Raw genomic sequence first — 16,478 nt, 5'->3', positions numbered from 1 at the left:
ATAATTTCCACACTCATTAATTGGCCTTTTTTTTCTACAGTTGTGCCCCGGTTTGTAAGGCTCATTGCAGAAGTAGCACTGATTCCTAGCTCTTCTTACTTTAAACTCAGGATCAGAAAGTTTAACTCTGACACTATTGTTTCCATGTGAGGATCCTGAATTGCTATGAGTGATCCGAGGAGTGAAAGAAATTCCACTTGGCTTAGCATTAGCCCTGCCATCAGCTGCAACTTTGTGACTGATCCCTGAGGCTGTTTTGGTATTGTAAGCAGTTCTTGAGAAGTTTCGATGGCCTTCACTTCTTGTTTCATAGACTCTTGCAAGCTCACATGCTTCATATAAGGTTCGAGGTTTCTGAGCTTGCACATCCACCCTTATCTCCTCTTTCAAACCTCCAATGAAACAAGATAACAATACCTCAGGGGGGAAGCCAGGGGCCCTCCTGGAGAGTTTTGTGAACTGTTCCTTATAGCTCTCCACAGTGCCAGTTTGGTTCATTCTTGCTAAAGCAGCCTGGTATTCAGACCTATTATAACCACTAAATTCCCTCATTAGTAAATCAGCTAACCCTTGCCAAGTATGCGAAAATTCATGTCGAAACATATACCATCTGTCGGAGGCTTTATCAGACAAATGCATAGTGGCAATTGATAACTTCCTATCCTCTTGTATTTGGTAAAACTCAAAGTATTGATCCGCCTTTTTAAGCCATTCCACAGGGTCACCTCCACTCAACACATTGAATTCCAGCCTCATTTGTTTCATTATAGGTAAGTTGGGATCGATGGCGGAACAGCCCAAATAGTTTGGCTGCATATGTGGTCCAGGTTGGAAATAGTTAACTGGGTTCTGATGATAAGGTGGAGGTACAATGTGTGTGAATGTAGGTATTGGAACAGCTTGTTGATAATGAGGAGGTGAAGCATGGGTAGTGGTAGTGGTGGCCATGGTAGATGTGACATTGAAATTGGATGAGTGGCTCTTTGGAAGTGGATAGTGATGTATAATTGATGGTTCTGTGGCTTGGATTGTGGGAGGTGTGAAGTTGATCATGAAAGTGGAATAAGGACCAGAATAGGTCATCATAAAGGGATCAGGCCCGTGTGTGGGGTGAGTAGCATCCTGTGGATAATTAACTAAATCAGCTAATTGATCACATGCCAAGCATGAGCACGTTGCTGGCTTCTCCCAGATGACCTAAGAAATCCATTTAAGCTATTTTCGTAACAGTTGGGTTCTGGCCGGTGAGGTTTTTGGTGGGGCGTAGGTCGACAGGCTTGGTTGGCGCGGCTGGATGCAGTGGAGGTGGGTGCTATATGGATCGTGTATGGTGGAGTTAGAGTGTGGGCTTGCTTCAGCTATCTTGCTGGGCCTTGAGTTTGGGCTTCTTTTCTTTGAGCTGCTAGGCCTTGAACTTGGACTAAGGTGTCCAACCCTATGTTTCTAGTTTTGTTGTCTACAATAAGTTTCCTTGTATTAACCTAGTTTTCTAGCGGCTCCGACGTAATACCAATGTAGGATTCCAGCTACCTATACATATTTAAATGTATAATGAGTACCATTATGGGTACTATTACTATCTTTTTGTCTATCTATAAATGGCAGCGGAAGGGTATGTATTTTGACTTGTGATGAATATATTATATCGCCACAGGGGCTTGATTAGAAAAAAAAAAAAGACAAATAATGATGGTATTGTTCAGGCCTGGCCTGAAGACCAAAATAGTTTTTCTTTTTAGGGGAAATGATCATTTACCCAATTTTAGCTTAAAAATTGCCCATTTACCCAAACACTCTAACATATTGCCCACTTACCCAAACACTCTAAGAGATTATTTCCCTAATACCCAATTAAGTATTTTTTGGAAAAATTTCAGTTTAGTACCCTGAGGTTTGGGGGTAACATCATGTCAGTCCCTGCCCTTTTAATTTGATCAGCAATACCCCTGTGCTTTCAATTTCAATCAGCCGTGCCCAATTTTTTCTGAGACATCCAAATTGAACGTTAAATGCTGACCTGGCAGCGACAAGCTCAGCTAGTGGGTGCAGAGAAAGGGATAAATTTGACATTTCACTTAATTTCCACATTAAAAAAAAAAAACTCACTCTTGTTCTTCTCTTCCTCTGATCCTCCTCTCCGCGCAACTATCTCTGGCCCCCAGCAAATCCAGATGAAGATGAAGGGAATGTTGAGGTGGCCTTCGCCAGCTTCTGGCTTCGAGTTTCCATACAAGAAACCCAATTCGCCTACAAATTAACCAAAAACCCCAAATCTGAAACAAACTCAAATTACCACTTTCTACTGCACTTTACAATCAGCATATAATGCAAGCAACCAATCTATCCTAATTGTATTCTGCTACCAACCACCATTTGTAACTCTAGAATCATAACACAACTGACCATCAATCCTCAACAAGTTTGTATCCAATACCAAATTTGTACATCATTCATACCTTAGCCGATTACATATCGAAAATGATCATATAACTCCCTCTCCTCTAAACTCCAATTTTTACAGAACTCAACAATTCAAACTCCGACATTGACTGACCAACAACTACTCCAAATCTCCAAAATGCCAAATTTAACAAACCTCACACAATCCAAAATAAAATATCAAATTATCATTTTCACTCTACATCAAGCAGCAGCTCCAACAGAGAACATGGGATGATAATTTACCTAAGATAATCTGGAAATCCGACAGCTATTCACGGCGTAGTTGTTGTGGTCCACTTGCTAGTGGCTGCACGTGCGGCGTCTCAGGTCAAAATCGGAGGTTGAGATCGGAGGGTTTTGGTGGAGAACGAAGCTCTAGTTGCATCCATGGTGGTCGTGCAACTTCGATGTGGCCGGAGACGACGAATCAGTCCAGCGAAGGTGCAATTGACATAGTCCGACTTCAGGTTGGCAGCGAGGCTTCTCTGTTTTCATCTTCGGCGAAGTTTGAGTCGAACTGTTATGGCGGTGTGCTGAAGGAATTGCCAGAATTGGAGGAAGAAAGATGGCAAGGATTGGTGGCTGTGTACGGTGGCTGAGCTCTTGCCAATCATCGATTCTCTTTGGGTTTAGGTCGGGTTTGTGTTGTGGTTTGAGTAGTGGTGGAGGTGTTAAGAATCGGTGGTTGGACGCCATGATTTCCGGTAGTGGTAGTGCATGGGTGAGAGAGAGAGAGAGAGAGAGAGAGAGAGAGAGAGAGAGAGAGAGAGAGAGAGAGAGAGAGAGAGAGAGAGAGAGAGAGAGAGAGACCATCGGAGATGAGAGAGAGGAGGAGAAAAGAAGAAAATGTTTTTGAAATGACATTTTTAGCCCCCAAAGTGGGCTCCTCAGTCAAAGTTAACTTTAAAATTGGATGGAACAAATGAAATTGGACACGGCTGATTAAAATTGAAAGTACAGGGGTGTTGCTGATCAAATTGAAAGGGCAGGGACTGACATGATGTTACCCCCAAACCTCAGGATACTAAACTGAAAATTTTCCTATTTTTTTTTAATTCTTTTTTATTTATTTTTGGGACAATTTTGCCCTCTCCTTCTTTGTCACTTAGTGAGAGAAGTCATCGGAGATCTTGCTGGAATCCGGCTACCGATCATCGGAATCTGGCAACCGGTCAATGGAATCCAGAATTCGGCTACCGGACTGGTGACTGGATTCCAGCGTCTGATTTTATTGCCCTCTAATAACACCTTGTAATCATATTATTGCCCCTCAATAATACCCAATAATCATATTATTGCCCCCCAATAATCAATTAATTCCCCCCCCCCCCCCAATAATACCTAACAATCATATTATTGCCCCCCAGTAAACATATTTTTGACCCCAATAATCATATTACTGTTCCTTAATAATAATATAACTGCCCCCAATAAACATATTATTAGGGCAATAAACATGCACCCATTCTTTCGGCGACTCGACTCCAAGCCCAGTCACGACTTTCCATTTTTTTCTTTTTTTTCTTTCCTTCTTCTGCCCATAGTTTACCCAAAAAAGAAGAAGTCCTGGGCACCGGTCGGAGAAGATCCATCTCCTCCTTCAAACCTCCTGTCAACATTGGTTCATTGAAAGATATCAGATCGCCTAGGTGGAGCTCACCGGAACCTCCTTTGTAGAGTGAGCTGCGGTCGGAGACGTCGGGTTTGAACGTTGGTTCGTCTTTCGAGATCAGATCGCCGGTGCTTCGAAGCTCCGCCTCGCTCACCTAGAAGAATGACGACCTGCAGCGCCGTCGAGAACTCACCGGAGCCTTCGTCGTGGAGTGGGCTGGGGTCGGAGACGTCGGGTTTGAAATCCGTCTCGGGGGTGGGGGGAGAGAGAGAGGTGTGAATCCGATCCAGAAGTCCAGATCCGTAGACATGGAGAGAGAGAGAGAGAGAGAGAGAGAGAGAGAGAGAGAGAGAGAGAGAGAGAGAGAGAGAGAGAGAGAGAGAGAGAGAGAGAGTCTGAGATGAGTTGAGAGAGAGAGAGAGAGAAATCGGTGAGGGGGAGGAGAGAGAAACCAGATCGAAGAGAGTCTGAGAAGAGATGTAATTTATTAATTAAAATAGGGGCAAAACTGTGAATGGATGTTAGATTGGGTAAATGGGGTTAAAAAACTCTTAGTGGAGTAAGTGGATAATTTTTATCTGAAAATGGGTAAGTGGTCACGACCCCTTCTTTTTATTCTTTAAACAGTTGGGCCTATTAAGCTAAACAAATATTCAGATCATTTATTATTGTCTCAAAGACAATCATGGATTGGCAATGTGTACGCATTTTATATCCTAATAAGACCTAATAACAAAATTGAGTTTTAATTAATAATAGTAGGCACAAACTATATGTGGTGAATGCTTTAAAAAGAACGAAAAATTTCTAAATATGATTTGCTTTCTTGGAAGGCCTTCTAATGAAGATCACTTTAATGAGAACTAGTTGAAGACTTTCTAATCAAAGGTTTCAGAGATCCACTTTTTGATTACATTGCGGCAAATCAACCTTTAGATATTTATGTATGCATGAGTAGATCACTTCTCAAAATTTTCTTCCAAATTGCTAATCATTAAGGTACCGAACTAGATCAAATCAATGGGTGAACCAAATATGTCAAACATGCACCGTTCATGTTCATAATTGATAAATCACGGTTATGAATGTCTTAATGATTTTTAAATTAGTTAAAAAATTGCAAAAATGATCTACATATGAATATCTAAATATCTGACAGTTGATTTGCGGAAATGTGATCGAAAAGTGAGTCTGACAAAAAAGTCCTTAACTACTCCTCATTTTAATGGTCCTCATTAGAAGCTCTCCCTTTCTTATTTTTACATGTTTAACTAGATTCCTTTTGGTTGGGGAGAGTGAAATTGATCATGTTAGAACATGTGTGTCATTTGTCATAAAATAAAAGGGAAAACCTATCACTTTGCTAGGGTTTGGGAGCAATGTCCCTCTCGGGGTCGCCTCCCGTACCTTCTTCATGTTAAGGGAGGTATTCTTAGGCTTCATCATACTGTTTATTGGCCTTGCCAGACTTAGTGGCAGAGGCATTCTAGCCTTGGTTTTTAACGAGGTGGTGGATCTATGCGAGAGAGATCTTTTGGGTTCTGGATATTGGGTTTGGTTCAGAGGCGTGGTTTTGGTGGCGGCGCTCTGCGTCACGTTTGCAGTTGAGATGAATGGTGTTTGGGCCATTTGAGTTGTGGGTCAGGAGATCCAGATCTGATAATGCTCGGGGTCGGAGGTTGGACTTTGGCCCCTAGCATTGGGTGGAGTTGTGCGTGGATAGGTGATGACAAAGTCAGTGGTAGGTGGGTGGTGGCTTGCCCAAGTTCTTTGGTAGGTGGTGCGTCAGGTTGTCAGGCTACTTAGTTTGAGGACTGGTAGCGTCGGCTTACTGAAGGCGCTTGTTGCTTGGCTCGGTTGTGGATGAAGTCTGTTTTGTCATTGGGTAGGAGTGTGTTGGTAGCCGACAACGCTGTGATGGGTGGTTTGTTTCACTGGTGGCCAAGGATGCCAGTTTGGTGCGGCAGTGTATTTGGGCTTGGATCCATTCGATTGGGTTTGGGCACAAATTTTTATTCATTTTGTCAGAATATCTCATTTTTAGGAGGAGAAGTTTGTAGGTCCTCAGGTTTGAGAAATGTCGTCAAGATTATCCACAGTACCGATGTCTGTTTCTTTTACATGGATAGTGTACAATAATTTTGGTTGAGGTTCATTGCTTTTTATAAATGTTGAATTGCTTAGGTAATGACTCTTTCTGACAATCCAACTAGAGTGAGCAATTATGTGTGATTCTGCTAATCTATAAAAGAGTTAACATATTATTAAACTAAAAAGAAAAGAAAAAAAGAAGAAACCTAGATGCCTTTCGTTCTTATTTTTGTTGTAAGTGTTATATCTGACCACTATTTTAGATATGTTATTCCAAACTATAATACAATTTATTCATGTGTGATGTGTTTGATGTTTCTCTTGAAACTAGTCATTTATTGGTGAATACAATGGATACATATTGGTGAGTCAAACTCCAATCAGAATTTTTCATCACCGGCAATACACATAACTAATGAAATAGTATTTTGCATCAGCAGTCGGTTACATGTCAGACATTTCACACTTAGCTTTCCATACCAAAATCAGGTTCGGACTCAGCTTCAGTCGGTTCAACCCTAAACTTATAACCGGTTTGCACACCACTATAAATTTGAGAAGCTGCTAAAAGGAGCCCAGAAATCCCAAACTTCGATCTTCATCACTTATCAAAGTACGTTCTCTCTCTTTTACCCTTGCCTTCTTTTCTTTTTTTCCCTTTTTTAGAGCTTGTGATCTAGTTAGATCTATCAGGCGATGCTATCTAGTTGCATCTTCACGGTCCATTAGTAATTTTAACCTTCTTCTTAGATCGATCTTGGTTTTTCAATGATACTTCGCGTCCTTAATTAGCTAACTGTCGATTTCAATCTGAGCACTGGCCGAAGCCCAAAGCCAAAATTTGATCAGTGGACGGTTATACTGTTAACACCAACTGCTTAATTTAGCAACATTTTCGTTAGAGAAATATGTGTTGGGTTTCCTTAACTATTCGTGTAGTACAATTTATTTATCTTGATTTTGTTTTTTAGGAGAATTTATCTTGATTTTGAATTTTTATTCAATATCAGATTTTGGGAAATTCAAAGACTTTTTTCTTCTTCTTTTTATTCTCATCCATTGCATTCATCCCATAGTGTTAGTGAGATTTAAACTCATGAGTCATGGACCTCCCACAGTTTTGATTATTCGAGGTAACCACATCCCACAGCTCACAACAGCTAAAAGCCTAATATCATCACTTTGTGGCATAATTTTATGATTAGACGCTTTTTCTTGGTTTAAAAACTCGGATTTTATTTATTTATTTATTATTATTATTATTTTTCATGAAAGAAAGAAATTCTTTGCCCATACCCTTCTCCTTTTGCAGAAATGTTTTCTTTTTTCTTCCAAAGGCAGAAGTAAAAGGAGGATTTCTGCCATAAGGGCACTCGACCTAGATAATCCAACGTTGCATAACCGCCTCGGCTAAAACGAAAATCGTAAAACAACAAAACGGAGGCAAAAGCCCACGCAATTGGCAAGCAATGGTGACGTATGTTGCACAAACCTCCATTACTACGCGTCGTTCTTCCCCTCTGCCCTTTGCCGAATGGCCTCCAGATCATCAGTTTGCATATTGCTCGAAGCCAATCAGGCTCGGACCCAGCTCCGGTCTCTCCGAGGCTAAGCCTATGCCTGCCTACCACTGTCACGAAGAGCCTTATAAATGTGACAGAGGAGCTGCTAGCTCAACCACTTCACGCTAAAAATACCGTCTCTTGTGAGCCAGAGAGATTCTGATCAGAAGCCGTATGAAGGTGTGTGCTTTCTCTATCTCTGCTTTCTCTTACTAGCTTTCGGTTCATTTTTGAGTTCCTTCTTTGTTAATATATCTGTGTTATTTGTGGTACAGGTGTATAGTACTGTTGAATTAAAATGGAAGATTCCGGCACTGATAAATCGGAGATCTGCGTCGACGCTGCCGAAGTAGATTCAGAAGAAATGACAGAGGACATGGAAACCAAGCACATGTTGGAGCATGAACCATCCTTCTCCAACTCGTGCATTGAATGCCGGATATGCCAGGTCGAGGACTCCATTGATGAAATGGAGTCTCCTTGCCGGTGCAGCGGCACCCTCAAGGTACTTGAATAACTTGATATATATCACACGACGTATTTACTTAATCACTTGATTACGAATTCATTGCGTTTTTACTTTCTTTACTGCTGCAGTTTGCTCACCGAGATTGTATCCAGCAATGGATCAACTTGAGTTACAAGACCACTTGCGAAATTTGTAACCAGGTAACCTACATAGAAAAGATATGTAGACAGTAATATTTGTCATCTGAGATAGTACACGCCATTAATTGAGGTTTTGTCTGAATTAATTTCAGCCGTATGAGGGTGGTTATACACTACCGGTACCGCCCCCAGCGCCACCGCCACGGCAGCCTACCAGGAGGGAGGCCCTGGACACTATAAGGGCTAGAAGAGCGCATGTGGCAGTAGACGCAGAGGTATATCGCGCTCGACTTAATGCGGCAAATAGTGCCATTTTAGGTCGAAGTTTTGTGTGCCGCATTGCTCCTGTCATTGTGAGTCATCTTAATTGTTTAATAATTATACACTCAGTTATATGCACAAAGCAAAATGATATATCTGTACACATGATAGCTAGCTATTTTCTTTTGTGTTCTTATAGGTTATCTGTTTATACATCATCGTCATAATGAGTAACATAGGCAGCGGGTAACATAGGCGGCGCCCATCACTTTCGAATTGGATCACCTTCACCTTCACCGTCTCCCTCACCCAAGCCCCTGGTGCTGCTGATAATGGTGGAATTAAGAAATTGATTTCTCATCACTTTCGAATTGGATCACCTTCACCTTCACCGTCTCCCTCACCCAAGCCCCTGGTGCTGCTGATAATGGTGGAATTAAGAAATTGATTTCTCATCACTTTCGAATTGGATCACCTTCACCTTCACCGTCTCCCTCACCCAAGCCCCTGGTGCTGCTGATAATGGTGGAATTAAGAAATTGATTTCAAAATTAATCTCATTTTCCTAATGCATGTGTTTCATGAACTTAATTTCTCATCTTTCTTCATATGTCTATTGATTTGTATAGTGCTTGGCAATTCTGCTGCGGTGAAAAATGGTCCATAACCATGCTCTTCTGGCATGGGTTTGCAAGTGCGCGCATGCGTGGGTTAGCTCTACCCTAGACAGATAGGCTCCACGCCTCCATCAATCATCAAAAGGAAACAGGGCTAAGGCATTAATTGCATCGATGGATGATATTGGCCGTTAGAATGACAAAATCACGGTGGCATTGCAGTCGATTATATATAGTTAAATCTCTGTGTTTATCACTCTGTTTACGATTATGATGAACATGTGTTGCATTGATAGTTTGTTTCTTGGATGATCATGAGTAAAGATGGTTAAAAGAACCATGTAAAAAGTGCAATATAGCTATGGCTAGTGATCAATTTTGCTCTTGCAATTTGTAATTCTATCCTCGGAACATTTCTTATCAGTACATAAGCAAATTTTGTTAATCAAGGTTAAAAGTCTTAGTTTTATTAAATAAAGGCGCCAGTGTGCACTATTTGCTAATTGCTAATTGATGCTTGTTAGAATACATAGTTTTAGTGACTCAAGGTTATAGTTTTAGTGACTCAAGGTTTTATTCCGAGATGTTATCCCCCCCCCCCCGTATTCTACATTTTCATTAATAAAGACTTAAAAGGTAGCTGCACCAGCCTCCTTCCAAAAAAAAAACCAAGGACTCCATTTATGTTTAATAAAATGTAGTTCTTAAAATGATTAAATAGTGAAGGGACAATCTATACAAGGGGCAAAAAGGAAGCTTCAAAAAATCAGCTGGAACCTCTTGGTCTAGGGTTTGAAAAACTTTTGCTCGTACGACGACGGCTTGATGATCAGTCTGGGTTTGTCTTGCCGCTATGGTTCGCTACCGGACGGGGTTTGAATGCCATGTTGCTTGGGTAGTTCTAGAGAGTGGTTCTTCGCTCAAGGTGCGGTTGGATGGCTGGGTTTTAAGCTTCGTACGATGACCCTATGCGTAGCGGTGTGCGTTGTGCAGGGATGGCCGGTGTCGGCTGGATTCCACTGATTTGGAGGCGGCGATGGTCTGATGGTCCGAGTGGGTATGGTTTTGAGGGGCTATGTGGCGGCGAAGGCTTGTTGGCAAGAGTGTTCGCGCGGTGGCGGTGTCTGCTGGGTTCCAGCCGGCGAGGTTTGGGGCGTAGATCGACAGGATTGGCTGGCGTGGCTGGATACAATGGAGGAGGGTGCTACTCGAATCACGTACGGTGGGTTGGAGTATGGGCTTGCCCAGCTGTCTTGCATGGCCTAGAGTTTTGGGCTTCTCTTTTTGAGCTACTGGGCCTTTAACTTAGACTAGGGCTTCGGGCCTTAGTCGAACTCTATGTTTTTAGCTTTTGTCTAACTATAATAAATTTCCTTGTATTAAGAATCTAGTTTTCTAGCGCCTCAGGCATAGTACCAAAGGAGCGTCCCTGCTACCTCTATATATTTGAATGTATAATGAGTAGGTCTATTTCTATGTACCACTGTGTGTACTATCACTATCTTCTTGTCTGTTTATAAATGGCAGTGGAAGGGTATATATGTAACGGCCTATTCTAACTTGTGAAGAATATAAAATTTTGTCCCCGTGGCATTACTAAAAAAAATAGTAAAATAAGAACTCTAGAAATTAAAAACTTTAAAGAAAAACCTAACGAAAAGAATATATAAAAAAAGGAGAAACTATTCATGCCACCCTAGATACTTTTTTTTTTTTTGAGGTAAAATGACAACTCCATTATTATAATAAGAAAGCAAAAGAAAATAAAACATCGGAAATAAATCCTAGCAGAACTATGACTAGATGCAATAACGCATCTGAAGATGCATCGGATGTAAATAGAGCAATTTAATTAGATAATTACTAATGGTATGACCGACCATAATAGGGCAATCTTCCATCAAATTAACTGGTGATAAGACTGACTAAACATGCTCCTCGTAGATTATAAGCCGAAGAGGGAACAATCTTTCACCTATAATATTACTGATAGTATGATTGCCCATGAAAGGACAATCTTTTAACAATGTAACTGGGGTGATGTTACCATCCAAGCATTTCCAATGTAAAAATGAGCCAAATAGTGGGCAATTTTCCACCTAAATACCTATATCACAACTCACAAGCCCATCTCAAACAACCAAAATGGGAACCCTAGCCTAATTCTAGATCTGACCCGGATCCCAACTTGAACTCGGATTTAGATCCGGTTCCCACCCAAGTCCCAGATCCGAATTTGGACCCAGCTTCCAAATCTGGGCTGCCATTCTCCAACCTAGCCTAGAATCTAGGCCACGCAGCGGACTTGAAACCTAGCCCAAGAGCCCCACTCTTAACTATCGCCACCATCCACCATTGCTGTAGAAGACAGCGACTAGGAACCAAGACACTCATCCTGAATACTTTCTCCACCACCCACCGTTGTCGCACTTGACGAATACCATGGATCGAAACCACCAGTCGTTCTCCGCAACCTCATAATGGACCACCAGATCAGATCAGTTCCGACTCCTACACCGCACGGACACATCCACTATTCCTCCTCCTTTTGTCGTTGGATCTGAATAGCTTCCACCACTCGAAACATTTCTAGCGCTGAAACTCACAACATTGACCCCACCATGAGAATGCAAATTGGCCTGCTGGCGGACCCGATCTGCCCAACACCTCCTCGCCTCATTGGAATCCCATATCCTCCATGAAAATGGAGGAAAGTTTCAAATACCACCATAGCGAAGGCAGCCGCTCTCTACCCTAGCAGAGAGCTAGGTTGCCACTAAGTCGTTTAATTTGATGACAAATAATTTATGATACAATTTAACTTGTTTGCCTTATTTCCCACATTCTATACTAAACTTGACTGAAAAGAAAGAACAACACAGTACTCCCCACATTTTATATCCTTATTTTCTTACTTCTCCTAAAAATAAAAAAGCAAATATATAGTTAATTGGTACAAGCAGAGGCCAAGCTTCAGAAACTCTATGACCAATTGCATCAGCAACAAAACCAATTCACTGATTTCTAGAAAGGGAAAATTTCACAAATGGTTACTCAACTATGAGTCATTCGACACTTTGGTCACTGAAGTTTCAAATATATCACTTTGGTCACTCAACTATTACACTGTCAATCACTTAAGTCACTTTGTTAATTTTTTTTCATTTAAAAAAATTATAAAAAATACTCTTTAGGTGACTTCAGTGATTGACATTGTAATAGTTGAGTGACCAAAGTGATATATTTGAAACTTCAGTGACCTAAGTGTCGAGTAAGTCATAGTTAAGTGACCATTTGTGGAATTCTCCCTTTCTAGAAAATCCAACAGGCAAAATTTTATTTGGTTTTCTATTTTTTTTTTCTTCTAAAACAGTAAAACAGGAGAAGGATCTTTACAAAATGAGAAGCTAGCTAGCTAAATACAATCTTCCATAACGGCCACACATACAAACAAATTCAAAAAGCAAAAAAATAGAGGCAAATGCTATGCATTCACAGCGTATGCATGAAATGGTAATTATGAAGCAGAAAAGAAACACTCAATTTATGGGTTCATTTCCAATAGTCCTAATGCCAATTAAGGGGATACTCAACATTTGAATTTAAACATACATGACCAAAACTTAAACCCAAGGCCAATAAATCAGAAAGAAACACTCAATTAATCAAGGGTTTGTTTCCAAGATTCCCCGGCCCACACCAATAAGGGGACGCTCAAATTAAAACAAATATGACCAAACTTGAATCCGAGGCCAAACCTAAATAAGGCCCCGTTTGGGATTGCTTTGCTTTAAAAAAAAATCAGTTTTTGTTCAAAATTTTAGATTTTATTGTGTTTGGTAAATAAATAAAAAGCAGTTTTAATTGAAAGTTATAGGTCACTGGCAGCAGATTTTAGAACCAACCTCTTGGTTGCTTTTAGAAGCTGCTGTGGATCAAAACACACTCTGCAGTTATTTTATGTACTGACAGCACTTTTAAAAATATTATTTACTAAACACGAAATTGTTTTAATTCATAGCTGATGATTCTTACAACACAGCAGCAGTAATTTTTTTAAAAAAAAATCACAGCAATCCCAAACTAGCCATAAGAAAAGAAATACTCAAATTACGGGACTGTTTCAAACAATCCTCATGCTAATTAAGGGGATGCTCCATATTTGAACTTAAACCTACATCGCCAAATTTTGTATCCGAGGCAAAACTTGAATAAGGCTAAGACTCCCATGGCTTCCATGGCTTCTCTCTCTCTCTCTCTCTCTCTCTCTCTCTCTCTCTATTTGATAAAGGAGTGAGAGAAAAATAGTCTTAAAAAAAAACTAATTGGGTATTAGAGAACAACTTATAAGAGATATTATAGGATAGTGGGAAAAAAAATAAGTAAGTAGTGTAAGGGGGCAAAAATCACTAGAATTAGTGTAAATGGACAAAACCCCTTTATTCATTTATTCTTTTTTTATTTGAATCACACCCTAAGTAGGTGCCAATATATTACATCACAAGCCAGAATAGACCGTTACATTCCCTTCCGCAGTAGACAAGAAGATAGTGGTAGTACCCACAGTGATACATATCAATAGACCCACTCCTTAGACAGTTAAATATGTAGACATATCGGGATTCCTCCTTTGGTACTACTCCAAAGGTGCTAGAGACACATCAAAGTGCTTAGATCCCTAAAAACTTAGGGAATTATTGAAACTAAACTAAGCTACTAACATAGGATCCCAAAAAAATGAAAATTATTATGGGCCTAGGGCACAAAACCCCATCCCAAATCCCCAAGTCCAAGAAGCAGCCCAAAGAAACAGTGGACTCAAATCCTAGCAGACCGGCTCAGCAGGCTTGGCCCAATTCCTTCATACAGCAGCCATATGTGCAGAACCAGCACCGCTGTCGCCGAACCAGCACCGCCAGAACCACGTCGCTGTCGATCTCAAAAGCTGTCAACAGAGCGTCTCCAACTAGCAAGAGTTGCAAATTGGAAACCAAGCAAAACCCTGCAGGTTCACTTAAAAAACCAGATCGAAGCCACCAAGAGAAGTCGGCGACACCGCTTGGAAGGAAAGCAGATAGGGATCCAACCGCCTCACATCCCAATCCATCTCCCACATCACTGAAATCGAACACTGGGCACTATGTTTGAAAGAGAATGGCACAGAAAAACCTTCGAAACATCTGCCAAAGTTTCGAGTAGCCATAATCCCTAGAAAGCTGCCTTGAGCCTTAACCTTCATCACTGGTCCGGTAGCAGACCATAGACGGTGGGAAGGCCAGAGGCCATTCCAGCCACTTTGCGCTACAGGACGAGCACGATCGAACAGAAAACAAAAACCTCTGTATTTAGAGTGTGTGTAACGCGTCTGCTCAAATCTTGATAAAAAGAAAATAAAACCCTTTATTTCTTAATATTCCTTTAGAATAATGAAAGATTTCCTTAGGATCAGCTGTATTTCTTTCTCTGTGAGAAAACCCTAAAGGTCGATGTTCAGATCTGAGAAATTATCCTCGTCCGACGGCGCTCGGATGCATGGGCTGGCCTCTGGCCTAGTAGTCGTCATGGGGTTTGCTGCCAGACAAGTATTGATGACTATTGCTCTTGTTCCATCGAATGTGGTTTGCTCGGGGCTTGTCGGTGGTTCTGGCTGGGATGGTGAGAAGCAGCGGTCGTGCTAACAAGTCCAGCGATCGAAACCTGATGACAGCGCCACCGGTCTGACTTGATAGCGGTGTGAGGTGAGAGGGCTTGTTTTGGGGTTGGTCTTCTCCGTGGTGGCATGGGTTGGGGGGCGTGGCTCGTGCAGTTTGGGTCGTAGGTGGTGAGTGCTAGTGGCGGCGCAGGTCATGGCGGCACGATTGAGGAGGGCGCAGGTCGTGGCGCCGCAGGGTGAATGGAGCGGCTTGGCTGTTACGTATGATGGAGAAGTGGGCATAGGTGGATTGGATCGGACCAGACTGATGGGCCTTGGGTTAACCTCTGCTTTGGTGGGCTTTGAGTTTCTGGGCTGGGGTTCTACCCTAGTCTAATAGCTTCTAATTTGGGCTAGGTTTTAGGCTCTTGGCCCAACCCTATATTTTTAGCTTTTTGTCTAATTACAATAAGTTTCTTGTATTAGGAACCTAACGAGTGTGGTTTGACTTGTCTATTCACTATGTTTTTTTTCATAGCTTATAGGCTTGTTTTTAAGTGAGCGATAAGTTCAAATATAGTTGGTCTATCCTATGTACCACTGTGGCTCCTCCACGAATCCTTGTTCTGGCCATTATTATGTATTAGCGGGTGGGTATGTAATGATTTTCTTGGCATGCGCTATTATCAATGAAATTATCATTTTTTCAAAAACGAAAGACTTCCCTAGCTATGTGAGCAATGTCAACCATAACTTTGTTTAATTGTTTTTCAGATTGTATATCTACTATCAAAATTAAAAAAATTCGGACACTTGTTCATGGTAATTCAACCTTATAAGTCTTCAAACATGGGAAGATGTGATGAAAGAAAGTTCTAATTAGGTGGAGGAAGTTCTTAAATAGAAGAAGCATTTCCGCAAAAGAGAACGGCAAGAAAGTTAGGGTGTGTCCTATAATGTTTTATGAAACCATTTTTGTAATACTGGATTGTAGAATGAAAACAGAGAATTAAACTACAAGTTTTTAAGATGTAAATACATGCTCAGCACAAGTATTTCAAAATTTGAAATATTAAAAACATATCTATCATTTCAAAAAAAAATCTGTAGCACTCGGTTTATACAATCTGAAACTCTTTTTTTTCTTCAAAGAGAAAAAAATCATTTTTAGTTTTTCCTCAATAATCATGAAAGATTGACTATTTTGTTTGTATTGATCATGAATCCTTTATTGGTTGTTATGAGCAAAGAAACAGAGTATTGTGAAAGAGATTGAACAAGAATAACCAAATCCCTCAATTTTGTTTATAAAATATATCATATGAAATTGCAAGCTCTTGAATCTTTAGTTCAAAAAGATAATTCAATCAAATGTCTCAACCTTAGTTGTTAATTCCTCTAGCCCATGAGATAATCCAATTATATCAAAACATAAAATGCCGAAGCTTTCACCCTAAATCATCCATATGAATTAGATCTAACACATGAAAAGTCTAAATCCTTCATTCTTCTCTATTGCATGATTCTGCAAGTTTCAATTGATTGAAAAACACGGGGAAGGAGAAAGTTAAAATGGCAGATAAAGTAGATGAGATCATGAGAATAGAGGATAAGTCTCAATGAAAATTGTGGGAGAGAAAGATCGAAAGAGA

The 16,478-nt window shown here is 40.7% G+C and overlaps 1 protein-coding gene across 2 annotated transcripts; it reads left to right on the top strand.

Annotated features, from left to right (window-relative positions):
* The first annotated feature begins 7,595 nt into the window (after positions 1–7,595).
* LOC112199294 (E3 ubiquitin-protein ligase MARCHF7-like) lies at positions 7,596–9,053 on the top strand. 2 transcript variants are annotated; one of them, XM_024340330.2, is made up of 5 exons: positions 7,596–7,887; positions 7,983–8,212; positions 8,305–8,376; positions 8,469–8,669; positions 8,777–9,053. In XM_024340330.2, the coding sequence occupies exons 2-5, from the start codon at positions 8,006–8,008 to the stop codon at positions 8,825–8,827; spliced, it is 531 nt and encodes a 176-aa protein (XP_024196098.1). In that variant the 5' UTR covers positions 7,596–7,887; positions 7,983–8,005; the 3' UTR covers positions 8,828–9,053. The 2 variants fall into 2 exon arrangements, with proteins under 2 accessions (XP_024196098.1, XP_040373862.1); XM_040517928.1 differs by having other exon boundaries at positions 8,469–9,053.
* The last annotated feature ends 7,425 nt before the right edge of the window (positions 9,054–16,478 follow it).

This window comes from Rosa chinensis, chromosome 4, assembly GCF_002994745.2.
Source record: "Rosa chinensis cultivar Old Blush chromosome 4, RchiOBHm-V2, whole genome shotgun sequence".
Classification (NCBI taxonomy): domain Eukaryota; kingdom Viridiplantae; phylum Streptophyta; class Magnoliopsida; order Rosales; family Rosaceae; genus Rosa; species Rosa chinensis.
The sequence above is the reverse complement of the archived record's forward strand: the minus strand, read 5'-3'. Positions and strand labels throughout refer to the sequence as shown.